The 21,177-nt window shown below is 40.2% G+C and overlaps 1 protein-coding gene across 1 annotated transcript; it reads right to left on the reverse strand.

Annotated features, from left to right (window-relative positions):
• Window positions 1-18,520: 18,520 nt before the first annotated feature.
• On the reverse strand, window positions 18,521-20,080 carry prmt6 (protein arginine methyltransferase 6). The gene has a single exon (XM_061965874.2). It carries the CDS (start codon window positions 19,991-19,993, stop codon window positions 18,935-18,937), a length of 1,059 nt encoding a protein of 352 aa, XP_061821858.1. The 5' UTR covers window positions 19,994-20,080; the 3' UTR covers window positions 18,521-18,934.
• Between the last annotated feature and the right edge of the window lie 1,097 nt (window positions 20,081-21,177).

The following is a 21,177-nucleotide window of genomic DNA, read 5'->3' on the forward strand; positions in this document are numbered from 1 at the left end:
ATAGACTTAGATTGGTCAGATCTAGTCTTAGACTTAGATTGGTCAAATCAAGTCTGAGACTCAGATTGGTCAGATCTAGTCTTAGATATTGATTGGTCAGATCTCGTCTTAGACTTAGATTTGTCAGATCTAGTCTTAGACTTCGATTGGTCACATCAAGTCTGAGACTCAGATTGGTCAGATCTAGTCTTAGATATTGATTGGTCAGATCTAGTCTTAGCCTTAGATTTGTCAGATCTAGTCTTAGACTTAGATTGGTCACATCAAGTCTGAGACTTAGATTGGTCAGATCTAGTCTTAGATATTGATTGGTCAGATCTAGTCTTAGACTTAGATTTGTCAGATCTAGTCTTAGACTTAGATTGGTCACATCAAGTCTGAGACTTAGATTGTCAGATCTAGTCTTAGATATTGATTGGTCAGATCTCGTCTTAGACTTAGATTTGTCAGATCTAGTCTTAGATATTGATTGGTCAGATCTCGTCTTAGACTTAGATTTGTCAGATCTAGTCTTAGACTTAGATTGGTCACATCAAGTCTGAGACTCAGATTGGTCAGATCTAGTCTTAGATATTGATTGGTCAGATCTAGTCTTAGACTTAGATTTGTCAGATCTAGTCTTAGACTTAGATTGGTCACATCAAGTCTGAGACTTAGATTGGTCAGATCTAGTCTTAGATATTGATTGGTCAGATCTCGTCTTAGACTTAGATTTGTCAGATCTAGTCTTAGATATTGATTGGTCAGATCTCGTCTTAGACTTAGATTTGTCAGATCTAGTCTTAGACTTAGATTGGTCACATCAAGTCTGAGACTCAGATTGGTCAGATCTAGTCTTAGATATTGATTGGTCAGATCTCGTCTTAGACTTAGATTTGTCAGATCTAGTCTTAGACTTCGATTGGTCACATCAAGTCTGAGACTCAGATTGGTCAGATCTAGTCTTAGATATTGATTGGTCAGATCTAGTCTTAGACTTAGATTTGTCAGATCTAGTCTTAGACTTCGATTGGTCACATCAAGTCTGAGACTTAGATTGGTCAGATCTAGTCTTAGATATTGATTGGTCAGATCTCGTCTTAGACTTAGATTTGTCAGATCTAGTCTTAGACTTAGATTGGTCACATCAAGTCTGAGACTTAGATTGGTCAGATCTAGTCTTAGATATTGATTGGTCAGATCTCGTCTTAGACTTAGATTTGTCAGATCTAGTCTTAGATATTGATTGGTCAGATCTCGTCTTAGACTTAGATTTGTCAGATCTAGTCTTAGACTTAGATTGGTCACATCAAGTCTGAGACTCAGATTGGTCAGATCTAGTCTTAGATATTGATTGGTCAGATCTCGTCTTAGACTTAGATTTGTCAGATCTAGTCTTAGACTTAGATTGGTCACATCAAGTCTGAGACTCAGATTGGTCAGATCTAGTCTTAGATATTGATTGGTCAGATCTCATCTTAGACTTAGATTTGTCAGATCTAGTCTTAGACTTCGATTGGTCACATCAAGTCTGAGACTCAGATTGGTCAGATCTAGTCTTAGATATTGATTGGTCAGATCTCATCTTAGACTTAGATTTGTCAGATCTAGGCTTAGACTTCGATTGGTCACATCAAGTCTGAGACTCAGATTGGTCAGATCTAGTCTTAGATATTGATTGGTCAGATCTAGTCTTAGACATAGATTTGTCAGATCTAGTCTTAGACTTAGATTGGTCACATCAAGTCTGAGACTTAGATTGGTCAGATCTAGTCTTAGATATTGATTGGTCAGATCTCGTCTTAGACTTAGATTTGTCAGATCTAGTCTTAGATATTGATTGGTCAGATCTCGTCTTAGACTTAGATTTGTCAGATCTAGTCTTAGACTTCGATTGGTCACATCAAGTCTGAGACTCAGATTGGTCAGATCTAGTCTTAGATATTGATTGGTCAGATCTAGTCTTAGACTTAGATTTGTCAGATCTAGTCTTAGACTTAGATTGGTCACATCAAGTCTGAGACTTAGATTGGTCAGATCTAGTCTTAGATATTGATTGGTCAGATCTCGTCTTAGACTTAGATTTGTCAGATCTAGTCTTAGATATTGATTGGTCAGATCTCGTCTTAGACTTAGATTTGTCAGATCTAGTCTTAGACTTAGATTGGTCACATCAAGTCTGAGACTCAGATTGGTCAGATCTAGTCTTAGATATTGATTGGTCAGATCTCGTCTTAGACTTAGATTTGTCAGATCTAGTCTTAGACTTCGATTGGTCACATCAAGTCTGAGACTCAGATTGGTCAGATCTAGTCTTAGATATTGATTGGTCAGATCTAGTCTTGGACTTAGATTTGTCAGATCTAGTCTTAGACTTAGATTGGTCACATCAAGTCTGAGACTTAGATTGGTCAGATCTAGTCTTAGATATTGATTGGTCAGATCTCGTCTTAGACTTAGATTTGTCAGATCTAGTCTTAGACTTCGATTGGTCACATCAAGTCTGAGACTCAGATTGGTCAGATCTAGTCTTAGATATTGATTGGTCAGATCTAGTCTTAGACTTAGATTAGTCAGATCAAGTCTTAGATATAGATTGGTCAGATCTTGTCGAACTCCCGAACGAAACACTAATGAGCTGAAAGATAATGAAGCAGGTATATTAAGGGTGAATAACAAAACAAACACAAACCTCTCATTTGTGCACTCCAAACTGATGAACTTTCCACACAACTGGCAAGATAGTCCAGAACAATAGCAACCTTCGTCTGGAACAGTATCAGTCAGGGCACCAACGGTCATTTCCTTCGGTTTAAAACTCCTTCCATCAATCCACAGAATCTTGTGAATGAACTCTGAGGCATTCAAAAGTTTTGTTTCCATGATTTTTGTAGGAAAATTCCTTCGAAAAAATGATTCCGTCGGTTCGTCTTTGCTTTGGACCTGCATCCGCCCAGATAAACTCTTGGTAGTAGCGTCATGTCCATAGCTCAATCCAAGATCATTTCTTGATGCTGTCTGCTATTTAACATCAACATTGCCATCTTTTTTTTGTGTTTCATTTCATTGATTTAAAAACAAATGCAACAACAGCATTTAGCATGAACAAAAACAAGCAGAAAGAAGTCAAACTTATATCTGCCCTCCAATCAACACAAATTCATAAACAGTCCCAGGACATTTGATCTGTCCTATGCAGTCGTCCTATCAATCTCAGGAAAATACCTTAATAAAGTTGATTTGCAACTCTGCAGTGTCATATTTTTGTAATATTTGACATTCTTCTTCAACACACAAAAAAAATAGATTTTACAATCAAGACTGTTTCACAGACTCATTTGATTGAGACCCATCTTTCCTTACAGTCGACTGAAACCTGTGTTTTGTAAAAACCTCCATACCTTTTTGTTCATATATAGTTTTTCTCTTGGTAAACTTTCCATTTGAGCTTTATGCGTGGTTTTTAGCGTGTTCCACTCTACTAATTTATTACATTTTAGTGTTTTTAATAGTATAAATAAAGGATCGGTTGGGTCTCTGAGTCTACTTCCACTGGTGACTCGATAATTGCTCTTTTACGTAAAAGAACAATTGGATTCATACTTCATACTTCAATGCAATAGGTCAGATATGGAACAATCAATGAGTTCTACAACAAAAACAATCTACTCTTATTTTGAAAATATTTGACTTTATATAGCACTGCTATTATTTGGGATACCTAAACTTTAAAATTCTCAATATGTGATGTTATTCTGTGATGGTATGGGGGTGTATTAGTGCCCAAGGCATGGGTAACTTACACATCTGTGAAGGCACCATTAATGCTGAAAGGTACATACAGGTTTTGGAGCCATCCAAGCAATGTTATCATGGACGCCCCTGCTTATTTCAGCAAGACAATGCCAAGTCACATGTTACAACAGTGTGGCTTCATAGTAAAAGAGTGCGGGTACTTGACTGGCCTGCCTGTAGTCCAGACCTGTCTCCCATTGAAAAGGTGTGGCGCATTATGAAGCCTAAAAGCGGGGACTGTTGAACAACTTAAGCTGTACATCAAGCAAGAATGGGGAATAATTCCACCTGAAAAGCTACAAAACTTAGTCTCCTCAGTCCAATTGAATATAAGTTGAAAAGGATTTGCAAATCATTGTATTCTGTTTTTATTTACCATTTACACAAAGTCTCCCTACTAACCCACCAGTGCCTCCATGGAAATGACCCCCCCTGTACCTCAAATAACTACTCACCCCCAAATCCTCCACACGACACCTCCGCCCCAGACAGGCTAACCTCTTCCAACCTCCGAGAACAAAGCTACGAACAATGGGAGACCGGGCTTTCTGCTCCGCCGCTCCCAGTCTGTGGAACGCTCTCCCTGACCACCTGAGGGCACCACAGACTGTGGATGCTTTTAAAAAAGGCTTAAAAACCCTTCTTTTAAAAAAAAAACTTTTTTTTAGATACATGCATACTAGTTCTAGCTATTTGGCTGTTCTAGTTTTTTTTAATTGTATTATTATATATATTTTTTAATTTTGTTTAATACACTGTAGCACTTTGAGGTTGTTTACTCAATGTAAAGTGCTTTTCACAAATAAAATCAATTACTATTATTATTATTATTACACAAGGTGCCAACTTTACTGGTTTTGGGTTTTGTAAAAGAACAAGTATAGGTCCGAGGATTGATCCTTGAGGTACTACGCACGCTATATTACAATTGCTAGACTTTATGGGTCTAAATTAGGTTAGACATTTCTAGACATAAAACTCTAAATCTTATAATGTAGATCATAAAGGAAAGACAATAAACAAGCTTACTTGTTTGCATTGAGGAATGTTAGAAAAAACGTCCACCTTCACCTCGGTATTTTAATAGTGGAGATGTTTGAGACGGATCATTTCAGCGCCTTTGTGCTCCAACACAAACACGGCGAGGATGAAAGTAAACAATCCCCAGCCAGCACAGCGTGAGCTGGATGCCGGGCCGTGTTTTGGGCTTTTTTTTTGGCAGGCGCTCTACTTGACACCTCGGAGGCGGCGAGGACAACATGGCCGACGGCATCTTGTCTGTGCGTCGTGTCCGGCAGCTCTGCCTCCCGCCAAGTACATACTATCACAATGTGTCTGCACCCCCCCCCCCCCCCCCCCCCGTCCACTCGTCCGTCCCACGTTAGATTCCCGGCCCGACTTTGCATGTCGTCCAATTCAGCTTCTGGCGACGCATCAGTGGGAGATTTAGCTCCTTCCTCGCTCAGATGATATTTGGATTCATCGTGTTTGATTCCACTTAAATAGAACATTAGATTGAAGCTAGGTAACAAAGGCGGTGTTTGTTTTGAGTAAACTCTTTTGGTGTAAATGGTAAATAAAAACAGAATACAATAATTTGCAAATCCTTTTCAACTTATATTCAATTGAATAGACTGCAAACACAAGATATTTAATGTTCCAACTGAGAAACACATAATTTTTTTTTGCAAATAATCATTAACTTTAACATGAGCGTGTCCGGGTGTTGTTGATAAAAGGCTTTCACTTTCCATAGTAGAGTTTTAACTTGCACTTACAGACGTAGCGACCAACTGTAGTTACTGACAGTGGTTTTGTGAAGTGTTCATGAGCCCATGTGGTGATATCCTTTACACACTGTCGGTTTTTTAAATCTATTTTTTTAGCTAGGCACGTTGTGTAAATGGTAAATAAACACAGAATACAATGATTTGCAAATCCTTTTCAACTTATATTCAATTGAATAGACTGCAAAGACAAGATATTTAATGTTCCAACTGAGAAACTAATTTGTTTTTGCAAATAATCATTAATTTTAACATTAGCGTTTCCGGGTGTTGTTGATAAATGGCTTTCACTTTCCATAGTAGAGTTTTAACTTGCACTTACAGACGTAGCGACCAACTGTAGTTACTGACAGTGGTTTTCTGAAGTGTTCTTGAGCCCATGTGGTGATATCCTTTACACACTGTCGGTTTTTTAAATCTATTTTTTTAGCTAGGCACGCTGTGTAAATGGTAAATAAACACAGAATACAATGATTTGCAAATCCTTTTCAACTTATATTCAATTGAATAGACTGCAAAGACAAGATATTTAATGTTCCAACTGAGAAACTAATTTTTTTTTGCAAATAATCATTAACTTTAACATTAGCTTTTCTGGGTGTTGTTGATAAATGACTTTCTATGTTGCTTGGATGGCAACATATGTTGCTCCACAAGCTGTATGTACCTTTCAGCATTAATGGTGCCTTCACAGATGTGTAAGTTACCCATGTCTTGGGCACTAATACACCCCCATACCATCACTACGAACTATGGGAGACCGGGCTTTCTGCTCCGCCGCTCCCAGTCTGTGGAATGCTCTCCCTGACCACCTGAGGGCACCACAGACTGTGGATGCTTTTAAAAAAGGCTTAAAAACCCCTCTTTTAAAAAAAGCCTTTTTATAGATACATGCATACTAGTTCTAGCTATTTGGCTGTTCTAGTTTTTATTTTTTTATTATTATCTTTTTATTTATTTTTTCAATACACTGTAGCACTTTGAGGTTGTTTGCTCATTGTAAAGTGCTTTTTACAAATAAAATCTGTTATTATTATTATCACAAATGCTGGCTTTTCAACTTTGCGCCTATAACAAACCGGATGGTTCTCCTATAACAATCCGGATGGTTCTTTTCCTCTTTGTTCCGGAGGACACGACGTCCACAGTTTCCAAAAACAATTTGAAATGTGGACTCGTCAGACCACAGGACACTTTTCCACTTTGCATCAGTGCATCTTAGACGAGCTCAGGCCCAGCGAAGCCAGCGGCGTTTCTGGGTGTTGTTGATAAATGGCTTTCACTTTGCATGGTAGAGTTTTAACTTGCACTTACAGATGTAGCGACCAACTGCAGTTACTGACAGTGGTTTTCTGAAGTGTTCCTGAGCCCATGTGGTGATATCCTTTACACACTGTCGGTTTTTGAAAACTTTTTTTTAGCTAACTTTGCAGGTATACAACTTTTTACTTTACGCATGCTAACTGTTAGCAGGCTAGCATTTACATATTGCTTGTTTAACTAATTGTGCAGCTCTACACCTTATAATACTGTTAGCATGTTAATGTTCGCATGTACAGTAAACATTAGCATGTTAGCTTTTTTTTAGCCTACTTTGCAGGAAAACGCCTCAGTTACATAACTCTCTACCTCATACATGCTATATGTTAACATGTCAATGCTAGCATACAGGCATTTTTGCAAATTTTACAGATGTACATCTCAGAATCATACCTGTATAATTAAGTACTTGACACACGTTAACTGTTAGGATGCTAACGTTAGCATGTCAGCTTTTCAAACTAATTTTGCAGGCATACACCTTAGCATCATTTGACTTGGATTACCCCTGCTAACTACTAGCATGTTAATGTTAGCATGATAACAATCTAACATTAGCATTTACTATTTTTTTAGCAAATTTTACAAGAAAATGCCTCAGTCATATTTTTTTTTTTTACTTTACGCATGTTAACTGTTAGCAAGCTCGCATTTACACATTGCTTTGTTGACTAATTTTGCAGATCTACACTTCATGACACTGTTTGTATATTAACGTTAGCATGTTAGCTTTTTTAGCTAACTTTGCTGACATACGCCTCCAAGTCATTCAACTTTATACTTCACACATGCTAACTATTTGTATGGTAGTGTTATCATTAGCTTTTTAAAACATTTTACAAGTGTACACCTCAGAATCATATAGTTTGGTACTTGACACATGCTGACTTTTAGCATGCTAACTTTAGCATGTTAGCTTTTGTAACTAATTTTAAAGGTCTACACATAATACTAAGTGTTAGCATATTAACGTTAGCATGTAAGCATTAGCATGCTAGCTTCTTTAGCTAACTTTGCGGGTATCCGCCTCCGAGTCATTTAACTTTGTACTTCACACACGCTAACTATTTGCATGGTAGCATTAGCATGTTAGCTTTTTAACAATTTCTACAGTTGTACACCTCAAAATCATACAGTTTTGGTACTTGACACATGCTGACTTTTAGCATGCTGACTTTTAGCACGCTAATGTTAGCATGTTAGCTTTTGTAACTAATTTTGCAAGTGTACACCATAGAGTTCGCATGTTAGCTTTTTTTAATCTAACATTAGCATATCTTTTTTTTGGCTAACTTTGCAGGTATATGCCTCAGATTCATATATTTGTATATATTTCTAGCATTTACATAGTGCGTTTTAAACTAATTTTGCAGGTCTACACCTCATAATACTAAGTGTTAGCATATTAACGTTAGCATGTAAGCATTAGCATGCTAGCTTTTTTAGCTAACTTTGCAGGTATCCGACTCCGAGTCATTCAACGTTATACTCCACAAACGCTATCTGTTAACATGTTAATGTTAGCATACTAGCATGTTAGCTTTTGTACCTAATTTTGCAAGTGTACACCATAGAGTTAGCATGTTAGCTTTTTTAATCTAACATTAGCATATCTTTTTTTTGGCTAACTTTGCAGGTATATGCCTCAGATTCATATATTTTTATATATTTCTAGCATTTACATAGTGCGTTTTAAACTAATGTTGCAGGTCTACACCTCATAATACTAAGTGTTAGCATATTAACGTTAGCATGTAAGCATTAGCATGCTAGCTTTTTTAGCTAACTTTGCAGGTATCCGATTCCGAGTCATTCAACGTTATACTCCACAAACGCTATCTGTAAACATGTTAATGTTAGCATACTAGCATGTTAGCTTTTGTACCTAATTTTGCAGGTCTACACCTCATAATACTAAGTGTTAGCATATTAATGTTAGCATGTAAGCATTAGCATGCTAGCTTTTTAACAATTTCTACAGTTGTACACCTCAGAATCACACAGTTTTGGTACTTGACACATGCTGACTTTTAGCATGCTAACGTTAGCATGTTAGCTTTTGTAACTAATTTTGCAGGTGTACACCATAGAGATAGGTAGATAGTACTTTATTGATTCCTTCAGGAGAGTTTCCTCAGGAAAATTAAAAAAAAAAAAAAAAAAGTTAGCATGTTAGCTTTTTTAGCTAATTTTGCAGGTGTACATCTCAGTTGTAAAATTTTGTATGTCACTATTTGCATGTTAGTGTTAGCATTTTTTAGCTTCTTAGCTAATTTTACAGATAAATGTCTCTGAGTCATATAATTTGGTAGGTGGAACTTGTTTCAGACAGTATGGGTACTTTCAAGGAAACCACCGTTTTGACGACTGCTTCTCCTTTCATGTCTTTTCATCATTATAAGATTGTGATCCGGCTCCTGCTCGGTTGTCCAGCTTTTAGTCAAGATCTCTGCAACAGAGCGGAGTGAAGTCCCAAAGGGCCGTCAGAGGGGAGAGTTCTGCCTGCCAACACATCTCAGAAGGGCTGCTTGTTAAAAGACAAGGACGGTGAGGATGTCCAGATGTGTGGTGGTCAGCCGGGGTTCCAACCTCCGTCTGCATGTTCTCCGCTCTGAGCTGAAGGCTTTTTGCTTCCTGCCACATCCCAACAATATGTTTGGAGAATTGATAACTTTTAATTGCCCAGAGGTGTGAATCGCCAAATAGACTTAAAGGCCTACTGAAACCCACTACTACCGACCATGCAGTCTGATAGTTTATATATCAATGATGAAATCTTAACATTGCAACACATGCCAATACGGCCGGGTTAGCTTACTAAAGTGCAATTTTAAATTTTGCGCGGAATATCCTGCTGAAAACGTCTCGGTATGATGACGTCAGCGCGTGACGTCACGGATTGTAGAGGACATTTTGGGACAGCATGGTGGCCAGCTATTAAGTCGTCTGTTTTCATCGCAAAATTCCACAGTATTCTGGACATCTGTGTTGGTGAATCTTTTGCAATTTGTTCAATGAACAATGGAGACAGCAAAGAAGAAAGCTGTAGGTGGGAAGCGGTGTATTGCGGCCGACTGCAGCAACACAAACACGGCCGGTGTTTCATTGTTTACATTCCCGGAAGATGACAGTCAAGCTTTATCATTGGCCTGTGGAGAACTGGGACAACAGAGACTCTTAGCAAGAGGACTTTGAGTTGGATGCGCAGACACGGTACCGTGAGTACGCATGCAGCTGCGGCTTCCAAACATTTGATCGCTTGCCCGTACGTGCGTGCCGCTATGTGCATGTCACGTACGTAACTTTGGGGAAATATATGTGCTGTATGAACTTTGGGGAGGTGAACAGTACTTTGGGCTGTGGGATTGAGTGTGTTGTGCAGGTGTTTGAGTTGTATTGGCCGGTTATATGGACGGGAGGGGGGAGGTGTTTGTTATGCGGGATTAATTTGTGGCATATTAAATATAAGCCTGGTTGTGTTGTGGCTAATAGAGTATATATATGTCTTGTGTTTATTTACTGTTTTAGTCATTCCCAGCTGAATATCAGGTCCCACCCGCCTCTCACAGCATCTTCCCTATCTGAATCGCTCCCACTGCCCTCTAGTCCTTCACTCTCACTTTCCTCATCCACAAATCTTTCATCCTCGCTCAAATTAATGGGGAAATCGTCGCTTTCTCGGTCCGAATCGCTCTCGCTGCTGGTGGCCATGATTGTAAACAATGTGCAGATGTGAGGAGCTCCACAACCTGTGTCGTCACGCTACTCGTCTGCTACTTCCGGTATGGGCAATGCTTTTTTATCAGCGACCAAAAGTTGCGAACTTTATCGTCGATGTTCTCTACTAAATTCTTTCAGCAAAAATATGGCAATATCGCAAAATGATCAAGTATGACACATAGAATGGACCTGCTATCCCCGTTTAAATAAGAAAATCGCATTTCAGTAGGCCTTTAAGCCCACTATATGTTAATGTTAGCATGCTAAGGTTAGCATGTTAGGGTTTTTTTAGCAAATTTTGCTGACGTACACCTCAGTTATGTAATGTCCTACTTAAAGCATGTTAACTGTTAGCATTTTAGATTGTTCAACTAGTTTTACAGGTGTACACTTCAGGGTCATATAACTTGGTACTTGACACATGCTAACATTAGCATGTTAGTTGTTTTGTTCTCGAAAATGTTGCTGACGTACACCTGAGTTTTATAATTTGGTACTTAAAGCATGGTAACTGTTAGCCTGTTAGATTTTGCAACTAATTTGGCAGGTGTACAATTTAGGGCAGGCCTGGGCAATTGTTTTCATTCGGGGGGCCAAATTTAGAGAAAAAAATGTGTCTGGTGGCCGGTATATCTGATTTTTAGGAACATTAATACAAAACCTCACAATAATGTCTGATTGAATGCTAAAAACGTTATGACAGACCGCCTTCAAAAACAGAATTGTATTTTTTTTACTGAATGACACCCAGAATGTACATGAAAATAAAGAATGTGGGATTTACAATATTACCTATGACCGATAAAACACTGAATATTGACAACATATGAACGTCAAAACCCCTCGCGATTGAATATTGGCCCATGTGGATGTACGTCGAAAAATCGGTCGATTCCTACACCATTTTGACATAAACTTGCACTTCACGCGCTTAACCCAGCCCAGGCCTGGGCAATTATTTTGACTATGGAGGGGCCAGATTTAGAGAAAAAAATGCGTCCGGGGATTTTTAGGAACACTAATACAAAACCTCGCAATAATCTCTCAATGAATGCTAAAAACGGAATGGAATTTTACTTTTTTTTTAATGAACGACACACCCAGAATGTACATACCAATAACGAATGTGGGACTTACAATATTAACTATGACCGATAAAACACTGAATATTGACAACATATGAATGTCACACGCCTTCTTGATCGACATATTTTACAATCAAGCAAAACAAACATATGAATGCGAAGGGTAAAAAAACTACCTACGATCCGATATATCTGATATTCACTTAGCTTTAGAACTTTGTTGTAAAAAATGTCCTTTTGCGTCTGTCCTTGACACCTGCTGTGATTTAGATGACCATAGTAACTAATTAGATTACCATAGTAACTAGTATATCATGCAAAAGCGCAAATTCCAACCATTGAAATACTTTGTATGGTTCAAGACTTATGGTAATTAGAAAAAAATCACTGCACATCATAATGGCAGCTACACTTTCTGTCTCAAAGATCTAAAACAAATGACTTAACAGGCCGTGTGTGGCCCCCGGGCCTTAATTTCCCCGGGTCTGATCCAGCCCTACAATAATATAGTGGTTACACAAAAACTAGGACAGTGTCTCCGCGGTCCAGTCGGGGATAGAAAAGGTCTTAGTGTGTGTTTTATGTTTCCCGATGGTGTACTCCAGACCGATGCAAACATGTCTGTCACTCTCCTCAGAAGGATACATGTTGACCTCACCGGTCACCAGAGTGTCCTGCGTCACGTCCACGGGAGCGTCCAGGTACAGGACCGCTTGCTTCCAGTGGGTCTCCGGCATGAACGGGGACGTGGACAGCACCAGCGGCTGCGGCCGGTCCGGGCAGGGAAAGGAGACCGCGAAATAGACACGGAAAGAACCTACAATCTGATATATCACTAAGCTTTAACAGGCCTGGGTAATTATTTTCACTCAGGGGCCAAATTTAGAGAAAAAAATGTGTTTGTGGATCGGTATATCTATTTTTAGGAACACTGATATAAAACCTCACAATAATGTCTGATTGAAGGCTAAAAACGGAATGGAATTTTACATTTTTTTAACTAAATGAGACACCCAGAATGCACATGAAAATAAAGAATGTGGGATTTACAATATTAACTATGAACGATAAAACACTGAATATTGACAACATATGAACGTCACAACCCCTCGCGATTGAATATTGGCCGATGTGGATGTACGTTGAATAATCGGTCGATTCCTAAAACATTTTGACATAAACTTGCACTTCACGCGCTTAACCCAGCCCAGGCCTGGGCAATTATTTTGACTCTGGAGGGGCCAGATTTAGAGAAAAAAATGCGTCCGGGGATTTTTAGGAACACTAATACAAAACCTCGCAATAATCTCTGAATGAATGCTAAAAACGGAATGGAATTTTACTTTTTTTTTAATGAACGACACACATAGAATGTACATGCCAATAACGAATGTGGGACTTACAATATTAACTATGACCGATAAAACACTGAATATTGACAACATATGAATGTCACACGCCTTCTTGATCGACATATTTTACAATCAAGCAAAACAAACATATGAATGCGAAGGGTAAAAAAACTACCTACGATCCGATATATCTGATATTCACTTAGCTGTAGAACTTTGTTGTAAAAAATGTCCTTTCGCGTCTGTCCTTGACACCTGCTGTGATTTAGATGACCATAGTAACTAATTAGATTACCATAGTAACTAGTATATCATGCAAAAGCGCAGATTCCAACCATTGAAATACTTTGTATGGTTCAAGACTTATGGTCATTAGAAAAAAATCACTGCACATCATAATGGCAGCTACACTTTCTGTCTCAAAGATCTAAAAAAATGACTTAACGGGCCGTGTGTGCCTTAATTTGCCCGGGTCTGACCCAGCCCTACAATAATATAGTGGTTACACAAAAACTAGGACAGTGTCTCCGCGGTCCAGTCGGGGATAGAAAAGGTTTTAGTGTGTGTTTTATGTTTCCCGATGGTGTACTCCAGACCGATGCAAACATGTCTGTCACTCTCCTCAGAAGGATACATGTTGACCTCACCGGTCACCAGAGTGTCCTGCGTCACGTCCACGGGAGCGTCCAGGTACAGGACCGCTTGCTTCCAGTGGGTCTCCGGCATGAACGGGGACGTGGACAGCACCAGCGGCTGTGGCCGGTCCGGGCAGGGGAAGGAGACCGCGAAGTAGACGCGGAAAGAACCTACAATCTGATATATCACTAAGCTTTAGAACAGGCCTGGGCAATTTTTTTCAAAAATGTGTTTGTGGGGTCGGTATATCTGATTTTTAGGAACAATAATACAAAACCTCACAATAATGTCTGATTCAATGCTAAAAACGTTATGACAGACCACCTAAAAAAAACTGAATTTAAATTTTCTTTACTGAATGACACACCCAGAATGTACTTGAAAATAAAGACCTATGACCGATAAAACACTGAATATTGACAACATATGAACGTCACAACCCCTCGCGATTGAATATTGGCCGATGTGGATGTACGTCGAATAATCGGTCGATTCCTACAACATTTTGACATAAACTTGCACTTCACGCTCTTAACCCAGCCCAGGCCTGGGCAATTATTTTGACTCTGGAGGGGCCAGATTTAGAGAACAAAATGCGTCCGGGGGCCGGTATATCTGATTTTTAGGAACACTAATACAAAACCTCGCAATAATCTCTGAATGAATGCTAAAAACGGAATGGAATTTTACTTTTTTTTTAATGAACAACACACATAGAATGTACATGCCAATAACGAATGTGGGACTTACAATATTAACTATAAACGATAAAACACTGAATATTGACAACATATAAATGTCACACCTCTTCTTGATCGACATATTTTACAATCAAGCAAAACGAAAATGCAACAAACATATGAACGCGAAGGGTAAAAAAAAACTACCTACGATCTGATATATCTGATACATCACTAAGATTTAGAACTTTGTTGTAAAAAATGTCCTTTCGCGTCTGTCCTTGACACCTGCTGTGATTTAGATTACCATAGTAACTAATTAGATTACCATAGTAACTAGTATATCATGCAAAAGCGCAAATTCCAACCATTGAAATACTTTGTTTGGTTCAAGACTTATGGTAATTAGAAAAAATCACTGCACATCATAATGGCAGCTACACTTTCTGTCTCAAAGATCTAAAACAAATGACTTAACGGGCCGTGTGTGCCTTAATTTGCCCGGGTCTGACCCAGCCCAACAATAATATAGTGATTAGACAAAAACTAGGACAGTGTCTCCGCGGTCCAGTCGGGGATAGAAAAGGTCTTAGTGTGTGTTTTATGTTTCCCGATGGTGTACTCCAGACCGATGCAAACATGTCTGTCACTCTCCTCAGAAGGATACATGTTGACCTCACCGGTCACCAGAGTGTCCTGCGTCACGTCCACGGGAGCGTCCAGGTACAGGACCGCTTGCTTCCAGTGGGTCTCCGGCATGAACGGGGACGTGGACAGCACCAGCGGCTGCGGCCGGTCCGGGCAGGGGAAGGAGACCGCGAAATAGACGCGGAAAGAACCTACAATCTGATATATCACTAAGCTTTAACAGGCCTGGGTAATTATTTTCACTCAGGGGCCAAATTTAGAGAAAAAAATGTGTTTGTGGATCAGTATATCTAATTTTAGGAACACTAATATAAAACCTCACAATAATGTCTGATTGAAGGCTAAAAATGGAATGGAATTTTACATTTTTTTTACTGAATGACACACCCAGAATGCACATGAAAATAAAGAATGTGGGATTTACAATATTACCTATGACCGATAAAACACTGAATATTGACAACATATGAACGTCACAACCCCTCGCGATTGAATATTGGCCCATGTGGATGTACGTCGAAAAATCGGTCGATTCCTACACCATTTTGACATAAACTTGCACTTCACGCGCTTAACCCAGCCCAGGCCTGGGCAATTATTTTGACTCTGGAGGGGCCAGATTTAGAGAAAAAAATGCGTCCGGGGATTTTTAGGAACACTAATACAAAACCTCGCAATAATCTCTCAATGAATGCTAAAAACGGAATGGAATTTTACTTTTTTTTTAATGAACGACACACCCAGAATGTACATGCCAATAACGAATGTGGGACTTACAATATTAACTATGACCGATAAAACACTGAATATTGACAACATATGAATGTCACACGCCTTCTTGATCGACATATTTTACAATCAAGCAAAACAAACATATGAATGCGAAAGGTAAAAAAAAACTACCTACGATCTGATATATCTGATACATCACTAAGATTTAGAACTTTGTTGTAAAAAATGTCCTTTCGCGTCTGTCCTTGACAACTGCTGTGATTTAGATTACCATAGTAACTAATTAGATTACCATAGTAACTAGTATATCATGCAAAAGCGCAAATTCCAACCATTGAAATACTTTGTATGGTTCAAGACTTATGGTCATTAGAAAAAATCACTGCACATCATAATGGCAGCTACACTTTCTGTCTCTAAGATCTGAAACAAATGACTTAACGGGCCGTGTGTGGCCCCCGGGCCTTAATTTCCCCGGGTCTGATCCAGCCCTACAATAATATAGTGGTTACACAAAAACTAGGACAGTGTCTCCGCGGTCCAGTCGGGGATAGAAAAGGTCTTAGTGTGTGTTTTATGTTTCCCGATGGTGTACTCCAGACCGATGCAAACATGTCTGTCACTCTCCTCAGAAGGATACATGTTGACCTCACCGGTCACCAGAGTGTCCTGCGTCACGTCCACGGGAGCGTCCAGGTACAGGACCGCTTGCTTCCAGTGGGTCTCCGGCATGAACGGGGACGTGGACAGCACCAGCGGCTGCGGCCGGTCCGGGCAGGGGAAGGAGACCGCGAAATAGACGCGGAAAGAACCTACAATCTGATATATCACTAAGCTTTAACAGGCCTGGGTAATTATTTTCACTCAGGGGCCAAATTTAGAGAAAAAAATGTGTTTGTGGATCGGTATATCTATTTTTAGGAACACTGATATAAAACCTCACAATAATGTCTGATTGAAGGCTAAAAACGGAATGGAATTTTACATTTTTTTAACTAAATGAGACACCCAGAATGCACATGAAAATAAAGAATGTGGGATTTACAATATTAACTATGAACGATAAAACACTGAATATTGACAACATATGAACGTCACAACCCCTCGCGATTGAATATTGGCCGATGTGGATGTACGTTGAATAATCGGTCGATTCCTAAAACATTTTGACATAAACTTGCACTTCACGCGCTTAACCCAGCCCAGGCCTGGGCAATTATTTTGACTCTGGAGGGGCCAGATTTAGAGAAAAAAATGCGTCCGGGGATTTTTAGGAACACTAATACAAAACCTCGCAATAATCTCTGAATGAATGCTAAAAACGGAATGGAATTTTACTTTTTTTTTAATGAACGACACACATAGAATGTACATGCCAATAACGAATGTGGGACTTACAATATTAACTATGACCGATAAAACACTGAATATTGACAACATATGAATGTCACACGCCTTCTTGATCGACATATTTTACAATCAAGCAAAACAAACATATGAATGCGAAGGGTAAAAAAACTACCTACGATCCGATATATCTGATATTCACTTAGCTGTAGAACTTTGTTGTAAAAAATGTCCTTTCGCGTCTGTCCTTGACACCTGCTGTGATTTAGATGACCATAGTAACTAATTAGATTACCATAGTAACTAGTATATCATGCAAAAGCGCAGATTCCAACCATTGAAATACTTTGTATGGTTCAAGACTTATGGTCATTAGAAAAAAATCACTGCACATCATAATGGCAGCTACACTTTCTGTCTCAAAGATCTAAAAAAATGACTTAACGGGCCGTGTGTGCCTTAATTTGCCCGGGTCTGACCCAGCCCTACAATAATATAGTGGTTACACAAAAACTAGGACAGTGTCTCCGCGGTCCAGTCGGGGATAGAAAAGGTTTTAGTGTGTGTTTTATGTTTCCCGATGGTGTACTCCAGACCGATGCAAACATGTCTGTCACTCTCCTCAGAAGGATACATGTTGACCTCACCGGTCACCAGAGTGTCCTGCGTCACGTCCACGGGAGCGTCCAGGTACAGGACCGCTTGCTTCCAGTGGGTCTCCGGCATGAACGGGGACGTGGACAGCACCAGCGGCTGCGGCCGGTCCGGGCACGGGAAGGAGACCGCGAAGTAGACGCGGAAAGAACCTACAATCTGATATATCACTAAGCTTTAGAACAGGCCTGGGCAATTTTTTTCAAAAATGTGTTTGTGGGGTCGGTATATCTGATTTTTAGGAACAATAATACAAAACCTCACAATAATGTCTGATTCAATGCTAAAAACGTTATGACAGACCACCTAAAAAAAACTGAATTTAAATTTTTTTTACTGAATGACACACCCAGAATGTACTTGAAAATAAAGACCTATGACCGATAAAACACTGAATATTGACAACATATGAACGTCACAACCCCTCGCGATTGAATATTGGCCCATGTGGATGTACGTCGAATAATCGGTCCATTCCTACACCATTTTGACATAAACTTGCACTTCACGCTCTTAACCCAGCCCAGGGCAATTATTTTGACTCTGGAGGGGCCAGATTTAGAGAACAAAATGCGTCCGGGGGCCGGTATATCTGATGTTTAGGAACACTAATACAAAACCTCGCAATAATCTCTGAATGAATGCTAAAAACGGAATGGAATTTTACTTTTTTTTTAATGAACGACACACATAGAATGTACATGCCAATAACGAATGTGGGACTTACAATATTAACTATAAACGATAAAACACTGAATATTGACAACATATGAACGTCACACCTCTTCTTGATCGACATATTTTACAATCAAGCAAAACAAACATATGAATGCGAAGGGTAAAAAAACTACCTACGATCCGATATATCTGATATTCACTTAGCTTTAGAACTTTGTTGTAAAAAATGTCCTTTCGCGTCTGTCCTTGACACCTGCTGTGATTTAGATGACCATAGTAACTAATTAGATTACCATAGTAACTAGTATATCATGCAAAAGCGCAGATTCCAACCATTGAAATACTTTGTATGGTTCAAGACTTATGGTCATTAGAAAAAAATCACTGCACATCATAATGGCAGCTACACTTTCTGTCTCAAAGATCTAAAACAAATGACTTAACGGGCCGTGTGTGGCCCCCGGGCCTTAATTTCCCCGGGTCTGATCCAGCCCTACAATAATATAGTGATTACACAAAAACTAGGACAGTGTCTCCGCGGTCCAGTCGGGGATAGAAAAGGTCTTAGTGTGTGTTTTATGTTTCCCGATGGTGTACTCCAGACCGATGCAAACATGTCTGTCACTCTCCTCAGAAGGATACATGTTGACCTCACCGGTCACCAGAGTGTCCTGCGTCACGTCCACGGGAGCGTCCAGGTACAGGACCGCTTGCTTCCAGTGGGTCTCCGGCATGAACGGGGACGTGGACAGCACCAGCGGCTGCGGCCGGTCCGGGCAGGGGAAGGAGACCGCGAAGTAGACGCAGAAGGCGTTCACGGCCGCGGACCCGAACGACTCGCACCGGAAGTGGCCTTTGACCGACCGCAGCTGCTCCACCGCGGCCGCGCTCAGGTCCAGCTCGGCGAAGCGGGCCGGGTGGGAGAGCACGTCCTCGGCGGCCACCGGGCTGATGGAGATGTCGGAGTTCTTGATGCATTTGCGGGCGAAGTCGCTCATGCACGACATGTCGACGCCGTACGTGTCCTTGACGGTGTGCCAGAAGTGCAGGCGGTCCTCCGCCACCGGCTCGCTGATGGGCGCGATGTAGAGCTGCGCCTTGTCGGGCAGGAGGACGCCGCCGGGCTTTTTCAGCCACTTGTCGCGGGCGAACAGCACCGAGTTGAGCATGGACTCGTGGAGGAGCGCGTAGCCCATCCACTCGCTCACAATCACGTCCACTAACTCCGGGAGCTCCGCGGTCTCGACCGTGCCTCGCACCACTTGGATCTTGTCCTCCATTTTGTTATGTTCGACGATTTTGGCGGCTTGCTCGGCGATGGAGGACGCTTCCACGGCGTACACTCTCTTGGCGCCGGCCTGCACGCAGAACACGCTGAGGACGCCGGTGCCTGCCCCCACGTCCAGGACAACCTTGCCCCGGATCGACTCGCTGTTCTTCAGAATGGCGAGTCTGTACGTGTTGGTTCGGACGTGGTCTGCTATCATCTCCTCGTGGATCGTCACGTCTGAGTAGCTGTCAAAATAAAGGCTGTCCTGGCGGGTTTTATCGAATTTTCGCTTCTTCACCGCGTTAGACATTGTTGCTGTCTTTTCTTTGAGACACTTCCGCTTTGGAAGGATTAGGGGGGTTGTAGTTTTCTTCAGGAGAATGGTACGTTTGAATGAATCACAAAGGACTACAACTCCCTTTGGCAAGGCAAAGGGAGATGGTGCGTTCACACACCGGTGGAAAGTAGTGCATATGGCTACTAACACGTAAAGTTACAAATACTGTATGACGTGATTTTTTTTTTGGCAAACTCGTTTTCATCGAGAGAGAAACCTTGTAACAGAGAATTTAAATACATATTCACTTTATAATTTTACACAATTGGCAATGCCACAGGTCATACTTGCCAACCTTGAGACCTCCGATTTTGGCTAGCTGTATAAACATTATGCATCATTATGCCTCGTTTGTAGGTATATTTGAGCTCATTTAACTTCCTTTACTTATGTCCTCCGTGTATTTCATTTATATTTGCATGTCTCATGACACATTATCTGTATGTAATATTGGCTGCATTTCTCATAGTTGTTTGTGTGCCATGTTGTTCCAGACCACAGCAAACATTAGCCAGCTTGCAATGATTGTAATAAATCCATTAAAAGAAGACCTTTAACTTGGACACACACATTTATACCTTTGGCCATTCTGAGCCAGTCATTTCCAGGAGTTATCGCACCCTCTGAGAAGTCTCCATTTTACTAAGGATTTCCAATGTTGCAAAAATGTGTAGAATAAACATTAAAATGCAAAGTTTCTGTCAATGAAGATTTGCGTCAGACTTTGATAGTAGGCTAACATAGCTAATATATACACTTTCATCATGTGTTGCCATCATTATAACACTTATATAAGACTTTACATTTTTTTTGCGGCTCCAGACAGATTTTTATTTTTTTTATTTTTGGTCCAATATGGCTCTGTAAACATTTTGGATTGCTAACCCCTGGACTAAGGAAAACAATCATGGACTATGGATGCCTGGATGAAAGTTATATTCAGTGATGAATTGCCAATCTGTGTTGGGCAAGTTGATGATGCTGAAAACTTTTGTTTGGTGCCATTCCAATGAGATTTTAGAAGACGACTGCCTGAAGAAAAACATGCACATTTCCACAGTCATCGATGATATGGGTCTGCATGTCAGGTAATAGCACTGGAGAGATGGTTAAATTTGCATCTTCAATAAATATATGTGTTAAATTTGAATTTTAGA

Source organism: Nerophis lumbriciformis, linkage group LG07 (genome assembly GCF_033978685.3).
Source record: "Nerophis lumbriciformis linkage group LG07, RoL_Nlum_v2.1, whole genome shotgun sequence".
Taxonomy (NCBI): Eukaryota; Metazoa; Chordata; class Actinopteri; order Syngnathiformes; family Syngnathidae; genus Nerophis; species Nerophis lumbriciformis.

Bases quoted from the DNA above. Each gene is read 5' to 3' on its own strand.
- prmt6 (XM_061965874.2), bottom strand. From the start codon at position 19,993: ATGTCTAACGCGGTGAAGAAGCGAAAATTCGATAAAACCCGCCAGGAC.